This window comes from Bos grunniens, chromosome 7 (assembly GCF_055505025.1).
Source record: "Bos grunniens cultivar Pamir isolate PY7600 chromosome 7, Bosgru_T2T1.0, whole genome shotgun sequence".
Classification (NCBI taxonomy): domain Eukaryota; kingdom Metazoa; phylum Chordata; class Mammalia; order Artiodactyla; family Bovidae; genus Bos; species Bos grunniens.
In genome coordinates, this window is record NC_141171.1 from 44,140,371 (window position 1) to 44,159,317 (window position 18,947).

At 58.0% G+C, this 18,947-nt stretch overlaps 2 protein-coding genes across 3 annotated transcripts; both read left to right on the forward strand.

The window, feature by feature from the left end:
* The first annotated feature begins 1,558 nt into the window (after nt 1-1,558).
* On the forward strand, nt 1,559-18,482 carry SCAMP4 (secretory carrier membrane protein 4). 2 transcript variants are annotated; one of them, XM_086411538.1, is made up of 7 exons: nt 1,559-1,768; nt 8,542-8,590; nt 10,160-10,288; nt 10,780-10,936; nt 12,189-12,290; nt 15,236-15,353; nt 16,950-18,482. In XM_086411538.1, exons 2-7 carry the CDS (start codon nt 8,584-8,586, stop codon nt 17,127-17,129), a joined length of 693 nt encoding a protein of 230 aa, XP_086267664.1. In that variant the 5' UTR covers nt 1,559-1,768; nt 8,542-8,583; the 3' UTR covers nt 17,130-18,482. The 2 variants fall into 2 exon arrangements, with proteins under 2 accessions (XP_086267664.1, XP_086267663.1); XM_086411537.1 differs by having other exon boundaries at nt 1,559-1,631.
* Nucleotides 5,725-18,482, forward strand: ADAT3 (adenosine deaminase tRNA specific 3). Its single transcript, XM_086411536.1, is given in 8 exon segments — nt 5,725-5,897; nt 5,900-6,964; nt 8,542-8,590; nt 10,160-10,288; nt 10,780-10,936; nt 12,189-12,290; nt 15,236-15,353; nt 16,950-18,482. Coding segments are annotated over 2 exon segments (1,101 nt in total). The 5' UTR covers nt 5,725-5,861; the 3' UTR covers nt 8,542-8,590; nt 10,160-10,288; nt 10,780-10,936; nt 12,189-12,290; nt 15,236-15,353; nt 16,950-18,482.
* Nucleotides 18,483-18,947: the final 465 nt, after the last annotated feature.

The window sequence follows — 18,947 nt, forward strand, 5'->3', positions numbered from 1 at the left end:
TGTTTGTTTGTTTTTAAGTTAAAAGCACACATCAATCTAAGTTTTAATTGAGAAAAGAAAAAGAGAGAGTAACTAGCTTCAAGTAGAATGGCTTCCCCCGATGCGGTTTCACGTAGGAATAGAGCGGGACACCAGGCAATGCTTTGCAAATTAAGAGGAGAAACACAGAGGATGGACTCTCAGGGCCCTGTAGGGTTGAGGAGCTGGGCTGCGGTGGGGACTACAGGAGGAGGGTTCTCTCCTCCAGCCACCAGCTTCCAGACATTGGACGTATCTTGCCAGAGGATTCCTTGTTTGTTTTTTGATTCTTTGGTTTTTGAAGGAGGGGAGCAGGGGAAAAAAATAGAAAGAATGAAAATTCCCCTCTTCAGGATCCTTTTTATCAAATCCAAATTTTTCTCCTTGTTTAGCAGTGCGGTTAAACCAAGGTCTTTAAAGCCTGCATTGTGGACAATTGGGGAGGCTGATTTGGGGGCATCCTGGTGAAGGAAATGGCAACCCACTCCAGTATTCTTGCCTGGAAAATCCCAGGGACGGGGGAGCCTGGTGGGCTGCCATCTATGGAGTTGCACAGAGTCGGACACGACTTGAAGCGATTTAGCAGCAGCAGCATGCATTGTAAGGCCTCCCTGATAGCTCAGTTGGTAAAGAATCCGCCTGCAATGCAGGAGACCCCGGTTCGATTCCTGGGTCCGGAAAAACTCCTGGAGAAGGGATAGGCTATCCACTCCAGTGTTCTTGGGCTTCCCTTGTGGCTCACCTGGTAAAGAATCCGCCAGCAATGCAAGAGACCCCAATTCCATTCCTGGATCAGGAAAATCCCCTGGAGAAGGGAAAAGCTACCCACTGCAGCACTGCAGTATTCTGGCCTGGAGAATTCCACTCACTGTATAGACCATGGGGTCGCAAAGAGTTGGACATGACTGAGCCACTTTCACTTGTTCAGCGACATCCTAGGTTTGATGCGAGGACCTCCCACCCTCACCCCTGGCGTAGCCACCACGTAACCACCCCTGGGAGTGGAGGGACAAACTGCCCCTTGTTGAGACGCTCTGGTTTTAATCTCTAATTAGAATGAATAACTGGATTTGCTCATAAAATTAGCAAGTTTTGCATAGGAGTGTCAACAGATCCTCTTCGTCTACTGCAGAGATGAGAAAATAAGGCCGGGGTCGGCTGGGGCCCCAACCAGAACTGGAAGCCGACCTTAACCAGGTCTGTGGGGTCAGGATCTCTGGAGCCACGTGGCAGCAGCAAACTGCACTTTGGGAGTGACTGAAGCACGTGGCCTGAACCCCTATGCCTCAGTATCTTCACTCAGCTGATTTCCCAAAAGACTCCCAGGGTCCAACTTTTCCTGCCGCCCTGCTGGGTCTCGAACCCTTAACTTAGAGCTCGCCTCACTCTCCTGCGGGTCACAGCAGCCGCGCTCAAGAAAGGGGTGGAATGAGTCGGTGGTGCGCGCGGCCTTGTGGGGATTGTAGTCCCGGCCTCGCCTCCGCCTCGCGCCGACTCCGCCCCTGGAACTACGCTCCCGTCGTGCCCCGAGGCTCCAGGCGGTGGCAGAGGCGGAGCAGGCGGGCTGGTTGCTAAGACTTGGTGAAGCGCAGCGCTTCCGCCTGTCTCCTCAGGTAAGCACACAGCCCCGGGGTCTCGGGCTTTTACGACCCAGGCTCCCGCGGAAGGCGAGGAGGGCGAGGGCAGGGGGCGCGCCTGCGGAGGGGCGCCAGCGGCGCGGGGAGCAAGGCGGGGGCGCCAACTGGACCAGGTTCGTGCGCGCGCATCGGGCGAACGCGGGGAGGGGCGCATGTGCGCGTGCGCGCGGGGCGGCCAGGTTTTTGGGACCCCTCTTTCGGCGCCCGTCGTCCTTCTGCGCGTGCGCTCGCCCCTGCCGTCCGTTTTGGAGACCCCGTGTCCTAACTGCTTCCACTGTGTTCAGGCCTTTGGTCGTCTTGGTCACCCTTGTACCTCCGCGCTGTCCGTTTACAAGCTTTCCGCCCGCTTAGGGCGAAACCCCCAGTCTTTCTGTACGTCTTGTTTGTGCGCGCGCTCAGTCTCTCAGTTGTGTCCCACTCTCCGACCCCATGGATTGTGGCCCTCAGGTTCCTCTGTCCATGGGATTTCCCAGGCTAGGATACTTGAATGGGTTGCCATTTCCTTCTCCAAGAGATTTTCCCGACGCAGGGATCAAACCCGCATCTCCTGCATTGACAGGCGGATTGTTTACCACTGAACCACTTGGGAAGCCCTAAAAATTGATAATCTTTGCTGATACTTAAGGGAAGTGTGAGTTTTCAAGGCTTTTTAAAATTCTGGCCTTGGGTCTGCCACACCCGACATGCGCATGGTTCTCGATTTTTCGTGCACAAAGGCCTGCTGGTAGGGTGGCTAGGTTTTGCAAATAACCAGGCAGGTTGCCCCATTAAATTAGAATTTTGTGTAAACAACAAATACATGCACATATATATATGTATTAGTAGTATAAAAGTATTGCAAAGGTTCCATGAGACACATTTATTAACATAAATCAGAAATCATCTGCTCATGTGGGTTCACGCTTAGCGGGGTATGCTGCATGTTATCTGGGGACCCTGCTTTGTTGGGGAGCTTGTCAGATGTGGACATTAATGCACCTTCCCCCTTCCACGGGGCCAAGTTCTGGATACCATATTTGAAGCCATCGCCGCCTCGACTGTTCAAGAGTCCAAGACTCCAACACTGGGTGTTCCTTCTGCTCAGGGCTCCCCACCCTGCTTCACCTGCTTTCCAGGTCCAGCTGTGGGTCACTGCCTCCGAGGACCCTCCTGGAATCTGCCCTTCGCAGGGCACTGGCTCCTGAGAAGAGCTGTGCCCTGGGGTGGGCCCAGCCTCATGGATTTTCTCACTTTCTGTCCCAGCCAGGGTGGTGGTGGATCCCATTTTACTGAGGGGGAAGCTTGTCCTGGGCCTAAGGCCTGGTCTCAGCCAGGAGAACGTGGGCAGGGCCCGGACACACCCAGGGGTGAGATAAGGCCCCTACCTCTGGTTGCAGAGGCTGCCTCAGCTCACTGAATAAGCCCCATGTTCTTGATGCCTTCTGGGCTTCAGGCCCCGGCACCCAGTGAGGGGACTGGCTGTTGGGGGGTCCCAGCTCCCTGGTCTCCTGGACCCTCCTGGACCTTCCCCACACCATTGAGCCTTACATGGCCCTGACAGTGGGTGCCAGCCACAGAAGCTCCAACCATAAATATAAACAATTGTGGAGGGGGCTGGCCTCCACCCCATTGGAGCACAGGAACCTTTAGGAGGTGCCCTAGCTGTGGACAGCGGGAGGTAGACACACCCAGGGAAGGGCCTGAGCTGGGTGGAGCAGCCAAGTGCACAGCAGGGAGGGTGTGGGGCAGTGTGTGTGTGTGTGTGTGTGTGTGTGTGTGTGTGTGTCAGGGGGTGCGCATGCAGGGCACTTGGACAGGGTGGGGCAGTGGGGTGACCAGAGTTGGGGTGGATGAGGGGGTGCTCACAGGCAGGGTGGACATGTGGTTTTGAGGAGGAAAAGAGGAACAGATAAGCCTCCCAGCATGCTGAGGTCCCCGGGGTTCATTTAAGCAAATCACTGGGCGTGGGGGCCATTTCTGGGTGGGCTGCAGCTCCCAGTCTGGGTGTGTCACCCTGGAGGAACCTGTGTCTCATCTGTAAAGCCCCTCCCCCACCACGGGGCTCAGAAGGCAGAGTTGGGAGCTGTTGGCCACCTGGCCGCAGCTCTGCCCTCCCAGGCACGTGGCCCTGGGCAAGTCCCTTGACCTCTGGAAAGGGACGAGCCCTGCAGCCTCCGTCCCGGTCATGAGGGGAGTTGGGGAGCCCATTTGCAGGAGTGAAGACAGGGAGCGGTTTCAGCACTGGCAGCAGTCACGAGGTCTGGGCCGTGTTAGAGGTGTGCTGTGACCCTGGTGGCTCAGTGGGTATACAGTCCACCTGCCAGTGCAGGAGATGCCCATTTGATCCCTGGGTCGGGAAGATCCCCTGGAGAAGGACATGGCAACCCACTCTAGTATTCTTGTCTGGGAAATCCCCTGGACAGAGGAGTCTGGTGGGCTACATTCTGTGGGATCACAAAAAGTCCAACATGACTGATGGATTAAGCAAGCACGCATGCCCTGGTGACTGCCAGATTTCCCCACCGCCGCCAGAAAGAACAGCAGCTTTACTAGGATACGGTTCACATAGTGTGGGGATCACCCACATAAAGCATACTTTTTAGTGTTTTTTAGTGTATTTAGTGTATTATATGACCATTACCTCTGTCTAGTTCGAGAACATTCTGTCTTCCAATAGGAAGCCTGTCTCCAGGAGCAGACCCCCCCATCCCCCCACCTCCCAGCCCCTGACAACCAGGAACCCACTCTCTGTGTCTGTGGATCGGCCTGTTCTGGACGTTTCCCACCAGTGGGATCACACCCTGCGTGTCCTGTGTCTGCTTCTCTCACTGAGCATCATGTTCTCCGGGTCTGTTCATGAGGCAGTGAGTGTCAGGGCTTCTCTCCTCTCCATGGCTGAGGGACGCTCCTGTGTGCGGGGGGACCACCTGGTGTTTATGTGTTTATCTTTCAGTAAACACATGGGCCTGCAGCCACCTTTTGCTGTTGGGAGTCATGCTGCTGTGAACACGTGCGTGTGGATGGCTGTGTGGACATGTGTTTCAGTTCTCCTGGGCCTGCACCTGGGAGTGGGGTCACTGGGCCAGATGGTGGCCTCCTGGTGGTTTTTATTTCCTCCCTGGAGGATGGCAGCCCCACCAGCAGCAGTCCGAGGCCAGCCTCCTGTCTCTGTCACTTGTTTTGTTTCGGTCAGACAGAGGTTGCAGTCTTGGAGGGACAAACAGGACTGTGTCTGTCTTGCCCAGGAGACAGTGGGGCCTTTTGTGGCCTAGAGCAGGCTGTGGGGGCCATTTTGCCTTGGGCACGGTGTGTGCTGGGAGTGGATTTACAGCCAGCACGCCCAGGACCCTCCTCAGGGCCTGACCTGGCCCTGGCGTCCTGGGTACCCCAGGGGCCCCCAGCCACACTGTGTGTTTGCTGGAGTGGTTGGTGAGGACCTCCCGTGCCCTCTGCAGGGCCCATGGGCTGAGGAGTGATGAGTAGGCTGCATTGAAGCAGTAAGGGGCAGGCTGTTACATGGTCTCAGCACACTTCGTCCATGGGAAAGAGGTGGGAGGGGTTGGTCCAATCCCAGATACCGCCAGGGCATCGGGCTCTGCAGCCATGGAACAGAGCTCCCCTGGAGCCACGTGAAGGTCATCTGTGGCCCATTTCTGCTCTCATCCAGGGCAGCCCTAACCAGTAGGAATATAACGCGAGACGTGTACATGACATGAAGTGTGTAGAAGCCACGTTTTGGGAAACTACAAAGAAACGGTTGAACTTAACCTTAATCATACGTTTATTTAACCTGAGACATGTAGAGTATCCCCACTTCAGCCATGTAGTCAACACAGCCATCCCTCAGCATCCATGGGGAACTGGGTCCAGGGCCCCCAAGGATAAGAAGAGCCAAGGATCTCAAGGCCTTTGAATAAAGTGGTGTAGTGAGTTGGTCTGTGTCCGTGGAATACAGAAAGAGACTTAACGATACAGTTAGTTTTCTCTTTTGTATTAAGTCTCTGGGATCCAGTGTGCATTTTTGCTCATGGCATTTCTCGGTAAAAAAAAGGGGGGACAGAAAAGACACCCAGACAAGGGCGGTTTAAACTCTGTGCAAACACGGCGTTAGTAAGATGTGAGTGAGAGCACGACAGCTGGTGCCTTTTGCTCAGTGGGACGAGCCTGCAGACGTGGCACAGTCCTGGGACGACCCCTCCAGCTCGCCAGGCCCCTCCACGGCCCAGGATGATGCCCTGCTCCGGTCTCTGTCTCCCACAGTCAGAGCCCCACTGAGGACGGACCCCGCCCCGAGCGTCATGGAGCTGCGCAGAGATGCAAAGGCTGGGAGTCCCGAGCAAGAACCGCCGTGGCAAGCCCTCCCGGTTCTGTCAGAGCAGCAATCTGGGGCTGTGGAGCTGGTGCTGGCCTATGCTGCACCCGTCCTGGACAAGAGCCAGACCTCACGCCTCCTCAAGGAGGTGTCAGCAGTCCATCCGCTGCCTGCGCAGCCTCACCTCAAGAGGGTGCGGCCCAGCCCTGACCCCGGCCGCCCACACTCGCTGGAAATGCTGCTGTGCCTGGCGGGGCCAGCCCGGGACTCGCGATCGCTGGCCGAGCTCCTCCCGAGGCCGGATGTGGACACCCGTGGCCTGGGGCAGCCCTTCCTGGTGCCTGTGCCTGTGCGGCCGCCCCTGACCAGGAGCCAGTTCGAGGAGGCACGCACTCACTGGCCCACGACTTTTCACGAGGATAGGCAGGTGACCCGAGCCCTGGCTGGATGCCTCTTCTCGGCACAGGAGCGGGCTGCAATGCAGGCCCACATGGAGCGGGCCGTGTGGGCCGCGCAGCAGGCAGCCTCGAAGGGCTTGAGGGCTGTGGGTGCGGTGGTGGTGGATCCAGCCTCAGGCCGCGTGCTGGCCACGGGCCACGACTGCAGCAGCGCTGCCAGCCCCCTGCTGCACGCTGCCATGGTGTGCATTGACCTGGTGGCTCGAGGCCAGGGCTGCGGTGCCTACAACCTGGCGCCCCACCCTGCCTGCTCCTTCGCGCCGGCTGTCCGCGCCGGCTCTGTGCGCAAGCTGGACGAAGACGAGGACGGGCTGCCCTACGTGTGCACCGGCTATGACCTGTACATCACCCGCGAGCCCTGCGCCATGTGCGCCATGGCCCTGGTCCACTCTCGGGTGCGGCGTGTCTTTTATGGGGCGCCCTCGCCTGACGGTGCACTCGGTACCCGCTTCCGCCTGCATGCCCGGCCTGACCTCAACCACCGCTTCCAGGCCTTCCGCGGCATCCTGGAGGCCCAGTGCCGCCAACTGGACCCCGACGGGCTGGACGCCAAGGCATAGGTGCTGGCCTGGACCCTCCTTAGCATTCCTCACATCGCCAGGGGCTTTTGCCCGGTCTCAACTCATGGACACTCATGCTATTTCTGCTGGCACATGGGGGGCGTCCCTTTCTGGACACGGTCTTCCTCAAAGTTGGGCGGAGTGGGGGTCCAGCTGACTGAGTAGCTGGGCACCTTCAGACCCAGGTGGGCCCCTGGGGTCACAAGCGTTGTGTCCCCTTTTCTCAGGTGTCAGGGAACAGCTTTGACGTGAAAATAAACAACTTAAACCAGGTTGGTGTCTGTTAACAAAGGCATGAGGCCCCGGTGGCCGAGAGTCCCTGGGTCAGGGTGGCCATTGTCTCTGATACCTGGATTTGCGTGGGGAGGTGAGCTGCTGAGTGGAGTATAGTCAGGGAGGGGCCCCAGAGTCTGGATGGCTATGGCTAGAGCCTAAGGAGAGGGCCCATCAGCCTGGATATTGCTGAGTGTATCAGTCTCCCATCCTTCCCAGGTGCCCAGAGGGTCCCTGGAGGGGCCGGTGGGGGTCTGCCTGCCCTGGAGTGGTTAGTCCTGGAACCCATGTGTGCAGGACTCTGAGCAGCAAATGTGTGTGCTGCAGGCCCCTGAGACATCCATGCCTTGAGCCCCCGTCCCAGGGCTACTCCTTGCCTATGGGGGCTGGGCAGGTAGAGGGTCTGCTGGAGCCAGAGTGGTGGATGGCCGGTGGGGCCTGCGACAGGAGGGCTGGGCTGGGCCAGGCTCCAGGTCCCAGGGGAGGCCCTCTCTGAGCTGGGGGCCGGGGGTGGACCCGGAGACTCTCAGTCATTGGATCCTTCCCTTGGACCCCCTCCAAGGGGCTCTGCACCTGCTCCAGTGCCCAGTGCTGGGGGCTGTTCAAGCTCAGCTGTGCTGGTTGGGTACCAGGTGTGGCCACGTTGCCTGCCCCGCTTCCTGGAGAAGGTAATGTCTGCCTCCTAGGTCCTTGTGCAACTGGCACCTCTGTGGTGCCTCCTCTGAGGGGCTGCTCCATGACACGGGCTCCTGGGCAGGGTCGCTGGGTGCCTGGCCTGTCCCCAGGCATTTCAATTGGGTTGCAGTGGGGTCCTTGGCCTTGCAAAGCTCATAGGGGCAAAAGCCATGGACCAGAGAGGTTGTGTAACTTGCCTGAGGTCACACTGCAATGAGTGTGGACTCAGTTTTTGGTGACTCGGAGACTTTGTGGCCATAGGAAGTGTGCAGAGCCATCCGTGGACAAAGGGAAAGTTTGGGGGTTGGGTGACTAACACGTTCACTTTTGTGGGGGAGTTGGGGGAGGACGGGCAGGAGGGCAGTAGTGGTGGGTCACTGGGACCCTCCACCCAGATGCCTCCCCCACATCAGTGGCAAGCTGCCTGGGGTGGGGGTGGAGGGCTCTGACACGAGGTGGTGACTGGGGTCACATGTGGGGCTGGGTTGGCCTTGAGCCAAGAGCCCAGAGACCCCTTTGGATGCTCTGGTAGTTAGGGCAGTAACTGCAGTGGCCCCTGGATCCGCAGGTGGTGTTGGGGTCGCCCTGCAGCTGTAGAGACCCCCTGACTGTGCCTGTCTCCCCTCCAGGTGGCTGCAGGCTTCCACTCCCACCCTGTCTTCGCAGCGGAAATGTCAGGTGAGTCCCACCCGCGCCCCGCAGTGGGGGATCCTGGCTTCTCTGGCCATCTGGAAAGTTCCCCGGGCGGCTGAGCACACTGTGACCCCAGGAGGGGCACAGCCTCGCTCTCCTCCTGGGATGGGAGTCGGGGCTGCTCTGGCCACTGGATTGGACAACAGGGTGACAAGTCCGCACAGTGAGCATCTGGCCCAGCCAGCAGAGCCCAGGGGGCACCTGTGTAGTTGCTCGGACATGGAGCCCAAGTGGGCAGCTCTGGGCAGCACTTTGTTACTGTGCTATGAAGTCTGTCCACTGCCCACCAAGGTGGCACAGGTGCTAAAGGGACCATACAGAGATGAGCTCGGCCCCTGGGCCCCACATGTAAGACGGAAGTGTTCCATGTTGGAAAACAGGAAGTCCCAGGACTTCCCTGGTGGTCCAGTGGTTAAGACTCTGAGCTTCCACTGCTGGGGGCCTGGGTTCATCCCTGGTCAGAGAACTAAGATCTTACAAGCCTCGCAGTGAGGCCAAGAAAACAAAAACAAAAACCCCATGGAGTCCAGACTCCAGGAAGAGGACCTAATGGCAGGTGTGGCTGTGAGATGAAGTCATGTTGGAGCAGGGTGGCCCTGAGATAACAGTGGGACTGACATCCTAAGATGGAGGAGACATGGGCACAGACACAGGGAAGCAGGGAGGATGGGGCAGAGCTGGAGGGACGGGTTCATAACCCTGGGGCGCCCAGAGCATCGGGGGGAAATGTGGCCCTGTGACACTGGATCTGATTGTCCAGCCTCTAGAACGGAGCCAGGACAGACCTCTGTCCAATCAGGCCACCCAGCCTGTGGTCCTTTGTAATGGCAACCCCAGGGGGTTCCCACGTCCCAAGTGCCACAACCTGCCCTGAAGTCAACAGTGTGGATATGTGTGGACCCTGCTGTTGAATCTTCACGTATCCCTGTGACTGTCGTAAGAAATTGCCACAGACTCAGATACTTGAAAGAAATTTGTCCTGGGACTTCCCTGGAGGGCCAGTGGTTAGGACTACCTGCTTTCAGTGCTGAGGGTGTGAGTTCAATCCCAGGTGGAGGAACTAAGATCCTGCATGCTGTGTGGCGCGGTCAGAAACTAAGTTCATAAATAAGTAAGTAAATAGAATTTGTTCTCTGACAGTCCTGAGGTCTGGAGTCCCACATGGGTACCACAGGGCTAAATCCAGGTGTGGGAAGGGCTGGTCCCTCTGGAGGCTCTCAGGGAGCACCGGCTCCCCCCTTTTCCAGCTTCTAGAGGTGCTGCATCCCTGACTCGCGGCCCCTCCCTCCATCCTCACAGCCAATGGCTCAGCATCTCCCGTCTCTCTGCCTCTGACCCAACCCCTTCCCTTTCATAAGGACCCTGTGATGGCACTGGGTTCCCCAGAGAGTCCAGGATCATCCCGTCTCAGGGGCCTTAGCTTAATCCCTCTGGCAAAGTCCCTTCTGCCCCATGAGGTGATGTATCCACAGGTCCCAGGAGCAGATGGGCACAGCCCTAGGGCCACTACAAGCTGACTGCAATGTGAGTTTTTCCGCACCCCTGTCCCTGCAGGAAAGGAGAACAACTTCCCCCCGTTGCCCAAGTTCATTCCTCTGAAGCCCTGCTTCTACCAGAACTTCTCTGACGAAATCCCTATTGAGCACCAGGTCCTGGTGAAGAGGATCTACCGCCTGTGGCTGTGTGAGTCAGGGGGAGGGGTGCACCACCCAGAGACCCAGGCCCGGGACAGGCCCGGCCCAGGACTTGTCTTGAGCTTGGTGGGTGGGAGCCTGAGGGTTTAGTAATAAAGCTTACCGACAAACTTCTCTCATGGCTCAGTGGTAAAGAACCTGCCTGCCAATGCGGAAGCCACAGGAGATGTGGGTTCAGTCCTGGGCTGGGAAGAGCCCCTGGAGGAGGGCATGTCAACCCACTCCAGTATTCTTGCCTAGAGAATCCCATGGACAGAGGAGCCTGGTGGACTATAGTCCATAGAGTTGCAAAGAGTCAGACATAACTGAGTACACACACTGATGAGCTCCTGTCCGGAGTGGATGGAGCAGGTGGGCAGCTGCACAGAGCTGGGCCCCCCAGGCCCTTCTCTGGCCCCAAGGTCTCTGTGCTCATGGGAGCCACACCCCAGCAGTAGGGGGTGTCCCATTCAGCGCCCTCTTTCTCCTTCCTTCCCCTAGTCTACTGTGCCACCCTGGGCGTCAACCTCGTTGCCTGCCTGGCCTGGTGGATCGCGGGTGGCTCAGGTGCTAACTTTGGCCTGGCTCTGCTCTGGCTGCTCCTCTTCTCGCCCTGCGGCTACGTGTGCTGGTTCCGGCCTGCCTACAAGGCCTTCCGGTGAGTTGGGGTGGCTCCCACCCTCCAGGGGCCCTTGGGGAGGGTCTGGGGTTGACATTTGGCTCAGAAATAACAGCAGGTGACCTCACTGTGCACGCCCCCCTCCGGGCCAAGTCCTGAGAGGGGTGTACCCTGATCTGCAGCTGCCACCTGGCCCGGGTGTGAGCCTGCCTCTCGTATTTGGATGACACTGTGTACTGGGGTCCACAAGCCACATCCATCTCTCCCTGTTTTGTTAATGACTTTGTTGACATATTGTACATACCACTCAGCTCACCTGCTTAACAGCTCGATGTTTCTAGTGTTTATACAAGACTGGACAGCCAGCATGTCTAGCTCCAGAACAAACCACCAAGAAACCCCATCCCCATTAGCACCATCCTAACCCCTCAGCCTCTGACAACCAGGAACCCACTCTCTGTGTCTGTGAATCTGCCTGTTCTGGACGTTTCCCATCAGTGGGATCACTCTGCGTGTCCTTCTGTGTCTGCTTCTCTCACTGAGCATCATGTTCTCAGGCCCTACCCACATGGTAGCGAGTGTCTGGGCTTCATCCCTTTGGGTATCTGATGCTCCCATGTGTGCAGGAACCAAGTGGTGTTTCTCCATCATCTGTGGATGGCGTTGGTGTTGCTGCCCCCTTCTGGCTACTGTGAATCTTGCTCTGTGGCTTTCACCGCAAACCTGCCCTCGGCACTCAGGCGTGTGCTATGTCTGTTCCATGTGGCCCCTAATCCCAGACCCTCAGTGGGAGTCAGGTGGGGCCCCTGGGGCCCTTTGGAGACAAGAACCAGAAACCTGTCCACTTGTGCTGAAGCGAAAGGGGCACTGTGGCTTCAGGTCCCAAGCTGATTCCAGCAACTGTGTGTAAGAATGGGGACCCCCCGAAAGCTTCGGGGGCAACCCGGGAGCAGCCCTGTGCCGCGAGGTCCCCGGCCCTCCTCCATCCCAGGTCTCCCCTTGCTTGACCTCCCTATGTGAGCCCCTCGCAGCCTCTTTTGTCCAGGGCAGCAGGGCATCGCAAACCCACCAGGAACCTATCAGATTGACCTTAGGGTACCGGCAGGTCCTTCGGTGTAGTGGGGCCTCCTAAATCCCCTTCTGGTGAGGAGCGTGTCAGGGTTGTCCTCCTCCTGGGGGCGGGAACTGGAGGTGTGGTGGGGCAGGGCTATCCTGCCCAGTTGGCCTGGGCCCTTCCTCGGCCCCGCCCTCTCCTCCAGCATTGGTAACAAAGCCATTGGCTTCCCTCCAGATCCGACAGCTCCTTCAACTTCATGGCGTTTTTCTTCATCTTCGGAGCCCAGTTCATCTTGACCATCATCCAGGCCGTCGGGTTCTCGGGATGGGGCGCGTGGTAAGCTTGTGGGGTCAGCCATGGGGACATGTGTCATGTGCAGGACAGATGTGAGCTCAGGCTGAACACTGTGGCCAGGACACCAAAATGCCAATGGCTGGACGAGGGTGAAGTCTGCTCATCGCTCTTGTAAACCCCCTATCCTGGGAGGTGCCGGGTTGGCAGCCCGTTCACAGTGGTTCTCGTGCCAGTCACCCAGCCCCCAGGAGAACCTGGCAGGCATGTCCAGCTGTGTGTCCCCGGGGTCAGAGAGCAGCTGGAAGGGCCATGCCCCACGATCTGGGAGAGGCATTTTCCATTGCTTCCCAGATGGCGCTAGTGGTAAAGAACCCGTCTGCCCCATGCCGGAGACATTAAAGAGGTGGGTTCCAACCCCGGGTTGGGAAGATCCCCTGGAGGAAGGCATGGAAACCCACTCCAGTATCCTTGCCTGGAGAATCCCATGGACGGAGGAGCCTGGCGGCTACAGTCCATAGGGTCACAAAGAGTCAGACACGACTGAAGTGACTTAGCACTCGTTAACACATGAGGTGTCTGCTGCTGCTATAGTGAATTATTAAATGTTCAGTGATTTGAAACAAACTTTTCATCTTAAGTCCCAGGGGTCCGAATTCATGTAACCCACAGGTTGGCAGGGCTGGCCTTCTAGAGAGCCACCTGCTCCAGTCCAGGTGGCCACAGTCCCGCAAGTCCCCTCCAGGGGGTAGTGGACAGCATGGGGGTCCACGGTTGCTGTGGAGCTACAGGGACACCTGGCCAGTCCTGGGCCCTGGGTATCCATCCCTCCCTGCTGGCCCCAGACTTCCACCATCCGCTGGGTGAACGCTTCCCTGTCAGTCCATTCAGAAGGCCTTTTAAAACCTGTGAGACGTCTTATGTGTAAAAGACCACAGTGCTGCTTCACACTAGGAAGCAACAGTGACCACAGAGGCTCAGACTTGTCTGTCCTGCCTGCTTGTGACCTGTTCACATGGGGCTTCTTCGCAGTTTGTGGATCTGGGGTAGAGTGTCCACCCCGAGCTGCCTCCCCACCCGTCTGACGCCCTTGCCTCCACCGGATGTGGTGGGCACAGTGCCCTCACCCACAGCGCTACCATGTCAGGCCTTCCCCTTGGGGTCCCTGCGGCTTGTTAACAGTTGGCCTTTGTGGTTGGTCCACATTGGACTCCAGGTGGGGTGGAGTGTGCACCCTCTGTGACTGGGGCCCCCACCGCCAGTCCTTTCCACGGTTGGGGCTTCCTTGAGGTGCCTTCCCAGCCCAGAAAGGCAGCTGCTTAGGTGCATGACTCAGTGGTTCTGTGTGTTTACAAGGGTGTAGGTTCATCACTCTCTCCAGTTTCAGAACATTCCACCACCCCAAAGTGAAGCCCCATCCCCGTGAGCAGTCCCTTGCTCATACCCTAACAACCAGGAACCCACTCCCTGTGTCTGTGGATCGGCCTGTTCTGGACGTTTCCCATCAGTGGACTCACACCCTCTGTGTCCTTCTGTGTCTGCTCCTCTCACCGAGCAAGTGTATTGGCAGGGTCCGTCCACACGGTAGCGAGTGTCAGGGTTTTGCCCCTTTTGGTGGCTGAGTTGATGGGACGCAGTGTGTGTGTCATTTGTTGTGGGTGGACTCTTGGGTTCTCTGCCCTTCTGCTGTTGCTGGTGGTTCTTCTGTGCATTGTGTACACCTGTCCGTGTGGACACGTGTTCTCAGTTCTCTCTGGTGGATGCCTGGCTGTGGAATTTCTGGGCCACATGGTAACTCTTGAACCTTCATCAGAGCTCCCAGACCTGCCCCTGGCCTTTGCAGGCTGCATCCGCATCTCCCTGGCTCTGGCCCCTTGAGCTCCTGGCTGGGTGGCCCTGGGGGAACACCTTATACCCTCGTCCCATCCCCCTTATCTCCAGGTCTGTCATCTTCCCAGACCCCCAGCTGTGCTTACACTCCCTCAAAGTGCAGAGCAGTGTGCATTTGTACGCGAGGACGTCCCTCCTGGCTTCACAAAGGGGCGAGGCCTGTCCACGTGTGTGTGTGTGTGTGTGTGTGCATGTCCAGCAGGTTGTATGCCTGTGCACATGCACGTGCACACACACACACACACACTTTATCTTTTTTTTGCTGTGTGACTTGTGTAATCTTAGTTCCTCAACAGGGGATTGAACCTGGGTCCTGGCAGTGAGAGCACAGAGTCCTAACCCCTGGATCCCAGGGAATCCCCTACACATGTTTCTGTAAACTCTCTGGAAGTGAACTAGCAGATGAGGGATGCCAGTTCCCTCTGGGCTGGGGAGTGGCGTTGACAGGAGAGAGGTGTCTATTGTGTGTTTTTCTAAGCTTCCTGAGCTGTGTGGTTTTGTTACTCACTAAGAAAAAACATTCTCAAAAGAACTCTATTTCCTGCCTCCCCCCCACCCCACCCCTGGCCTGCCTGGACACCAGATTCATGTTCTTCCATGTGCGGGCTCAGGATCTACCCCAGACCTTCAACTTTCTCTTGTTTTCACACCTTCTTAGTGTAACTGATGTTCATGCTTTGCCCAACTAGTGGATGTTTAGATCATCCTCAGATTGTCCTCGTTACAGACACTGGATGAGTGAAACAGTTGAGGGAGAAGGAAATGAATGTTTAAGCCTTGTTATGGGTCAGACCCCATTGTGCTCCAGAAAGGGCGCAGCCCAAACTGACAGAGTAGGGTTCGTTTCTCTGTCCTCTGCACGACATGTTTCAGGACAGTGGTGTGAGAACGACACCTCTGTCTGACTTGCACGTCTTTGTGGGTGGGTTAAGCATCACTCCCTAAGTATACTGGCTCCATGGTAGTCCTCATGAGAATCCCATGTCTCTGCTGGCGGGTTACCTTTTTCTTGTTGATTTGCTGGAGCTCTTTATATATGAGAGGTAGTGGGCCCATCTGACGGTCCTGTTGGCTCCCGCACATGTTCTCTTCTCTTGCAGTGGTTGGCTGGCAGCCATTGGCTTCTTCCAGACCAGCGTCGGGGCCGCTGTGGTCATGCTGCTCCCAGCTATCATGTTCTCCATGTCGGCTGCCATGATGGCTGTCATGATCATGAAGGTGAGTCCTCCAGCTCCCGGGATGTTTCACTTCCTCCCTCACATCCTGTTCTCTGACCTCCCAGCCCTGGGACTCGTCCTGGCTTGTTTTAGGAGCAAGAAGCCAAGCGCTGGCGAGTGAAGTGAGTGCTGACAGCAGGGTAGACTCTCTGCGATCTGGGCCTTCGACTGCCTGCCTTCCTGCCCACGTAGACTTCCAGGGAGGAGGGCAGACAGCGCCGTGTGGCCAAGGGTAACCACTTGCACACTGGGGTGGTTGGGTGTCTGCTGGAGCCCCCAGCATGTGTGTCCTGGAGGGTTGTCCACACTGCTGATTCAGCCACCACTGGCCACGTGCTACTGGTTACAGTTAAACCCAAATTAAGTGAAAGTAACTAAAACTGAAAATTCACATCCATCGCACTGCCCTCATACTGAGCGCTCAGGCTTTGAAAGGCTGGCCCTGACTGTACCGTCATGGCCACTCCCTGGCCCTGCTCCAGATGCCTTGAGGGACCAGTGGGAACATGTGCACTGTAGTCTGGGGCATTGGCCACACGAGGGTTGTCCTGGGACCACATAGAGACTGATGCCTGACAGTGCACCTGTCCAGCCTTCCTGGGGTGACCTTCTTGGCCATGTGCCTGGTAGCCTGCTTGGGGAGGCTGGACCTGCCTTGTGCTGCAGCCTGGCCAGCAACTCCTGAAGCCTGGGTTTTGGGTCCCTCCAGCCTCCTTGTTGCAGGGTCCCAGCTGTTTCTCAGGTTTCCAGGCCTGGGCTGTTCAGCTGGTCCTGGGACTGTCTGGGAGGACAGAGGGGTACTTGCTCCCCCCATGTTTGCCTCCAAAGCCTCCTGACTGTGTGGACGATTGAAGGGGGTTGGGGGATAACCAGTGCAGAACAGACCCTGGAAGACTTGGCCAGAGGCCAGGATGAAGGCCACACAAGGTGGCTGTGGTTCCGGCAGGGATGTGTCAGGGCAGAAGGGAGGGGCTTCCAAGCCAAGCAGGCTCCCCAGAGTAGGGCCACCCTGTTGGGGTCCCCTGCACCATCCCAGGTTTGGGAGTTCACTGGGAAGAAAGAAAGACGAATTCTGGTGGGAAAGGACAGTACCGTCAGGTTTGCTGGTCAGGAGCCTCAAGTTAAATGAATTCAGTTACGGGATTTGCCAGACTTCCAGAAACAGCCCAGCCCCACATCTGAGGAGCCCGGCTTCCTGGACGGTGCAAGGGCAGTGGCCTATCCGCCTAGGCCTCTGCTGAGGACATCATTGAAGAGAATGATGTCACCCCCTTGGTGATCTGGGGGTCCCGGGTCTGATGTGGCTGAGGGAGGAGTCACCAGGCAGTCGCCAGGCCTCAGACCTGCCCCAGAAGAGCCCCTTCCCTGGAAGAAGCACTTGTGCCGAGTGTTGGGCTCGGCTGGGACAGTGGAGACCCTTGGGGACAAGCCGGCAGCAGTCACCGTGTAGGCATGGCCCTCAGAGCCCCCCGCCTCAGCTTCTGCACGTTTTCTAAAGTTCTTGCAAGTGTTGTCATGTTAGTCATGCTCGGTTAAGAAAAGCCCCTCCTTGCACGCAAGCTGAGTGGCCTCCCCACCATCATCCTCACCCCCGCAGGTGCACAGCATCTACCGAGGGACCGGTGGGAGCTTCCAGAAGGCGCAGACGGAGTGGAGCACGGGCACCTGGAGGAACCCGCCATCCAGGGAGGCCCAGTTCAACAACTTCTCGGGGAACAGCCTGCCCGAGTACCCCACCGTGCCCAGTTACCCGGCCAGTGGTGGCCAGTGGCCTTAGGGGGAGCCAGCAGCCCTGCTGCCCACCTGCCGCCAGCCCACCTACCCCTCACCGTCCACTCCCACCACCTTGGGTTTGGTGAGGCCCCCCCGCAGCTCAGAGGGCAGCTCAGGGGCTCTCGGCGACCCGAACCCACATTCATCTCATTCTTGAGGCAGGTCTCCTCGGCAGCTCTGCCCGGAAGCTGTCTGGTCACTGCCATCTGGCAGGATACCCCCCCATAGTCTGGAGCACCGTTTGCCATGGCGACGTCCACTGTGCTGCAGCCACACCCTCTCCCTCCGGGTCGCAGGGGGCTGACCAGGCCGCCCCTCTCAGAACTGATGACATGGAGAAGGGCCCAGCCCAGGTCCACCCCTCACAGCCTCTGTCCAGGCAGTCGCTCCTGGCCCAGTGACTTGAAGAGGGAGGCTGTCCAGGCACCAGGGTTCTGTGTCTGGTGGGAGGCTGAGGGCCTGGGTGGTGAGTGGCTGGTCCTCTAGTGGGCGAGCCCACAGGGAGGCCCAGAGGCTGATTCACCTCCTCAGTCTCATGATAGGAACTACTGCTCCCCTTCTGTCTGTCGTCCTTTGGCAGCTTGCCTCCAGCCTCCCTGTCTGGGGCCACGCTTGTCCCATGGAGGGGTCTCAGAACTGGGACCTTCAGGCAGAGCCTCATTAGAGCCTGTGGTAGAGGGGGAGGGAGCCGCCAGCTTGCCTCGCTGGAAACAGATGGCACACAGCTGCATCTCTTGAGAGTGGAGCCCTTCCCTTGCTGCGGGGCAGGAGCTGGAGTCACCAACCTGAAGGACAAGAACGAGGGAGACTCAATAAGTCCGTGCCTTACTAGGAATCTGAATCCCTGCCCTCTCCTTCCCACATAAGCAGCCAGCACCTCTGTGAGGGGAAGGGCCAGAGACGCCTCCCAGTGTCCTCGGCCCTCGTGGGCCAGGCCCCGGGTGCCCTGACACTGCCCCTTGGCTCCCAGCCGCCCGGCTCTCGGGACAAGCTGTACTTCCTGTCCCACTGGCCGCTGGGTCTCTCCCCGAGGCTGCTCCCTATGCCTGCTTGCTTGGCTACTCCTGCTGAATGCCCTGTGGTGCATGAAAGTGGCCACGGCTGCGAGAGCACCGGGGTCTGGGGCCCAGAAGGGAAACCAGGTTCCTTCACATCCCCAAGGCCACCTCCTGTGATGAGGTTAGCGTCACGCTCCTGGTGGGGCCAAGCATCCCCTGTCTGGGGTGCTGCTTTTGATGGGCGCTGAGCCGGTAGTAGGGTGCGCCCACAGCACCCACCCCGCCCCCGCACCTCACTGTGCATTGTGGTTTTTGTTACGTGAAAATATCCAGGAAATAAAGACATCCTTTGTGCATCAGGTGAGCCTCCAAGAGAGCTTTCTGAGGGCCTTCCTCCCATGGATCCTGGTGCCTGTGGCCTCGGGAGGGATAAACCAGGACCATGCTGTGCACCTGGGCCGAGTCCTGTCCACGCTGCCAGCCGCCCTGCCTGGGGCCCCTGCCCTGACCCACCACAGAGGAGCCGGCGGCCATATCCTTGCACCCTGGGGTCATTCCCTTGTTTGCTTTCAGTCATGTTCTCTTCACGCTCAACAGCTTTCACTTGAAAAAGGAAATTTGCAGAAAATGAAATACCAGCACCACTTGGTGTGAAGAAGACACAAGGACAGAAGCGGCTGGAGTAGGAGCAGCTTGGTCTGCAGGGGCCTTCACCTGACTCTCGGGGGGCCCTGGTGGCAGAGTGGACACCCCGTGTAGACACGGAATGGGGGCAGTGCATCTGTCACTCCACAGACACCGGGGGAGGGCAGCGGATGACCAGA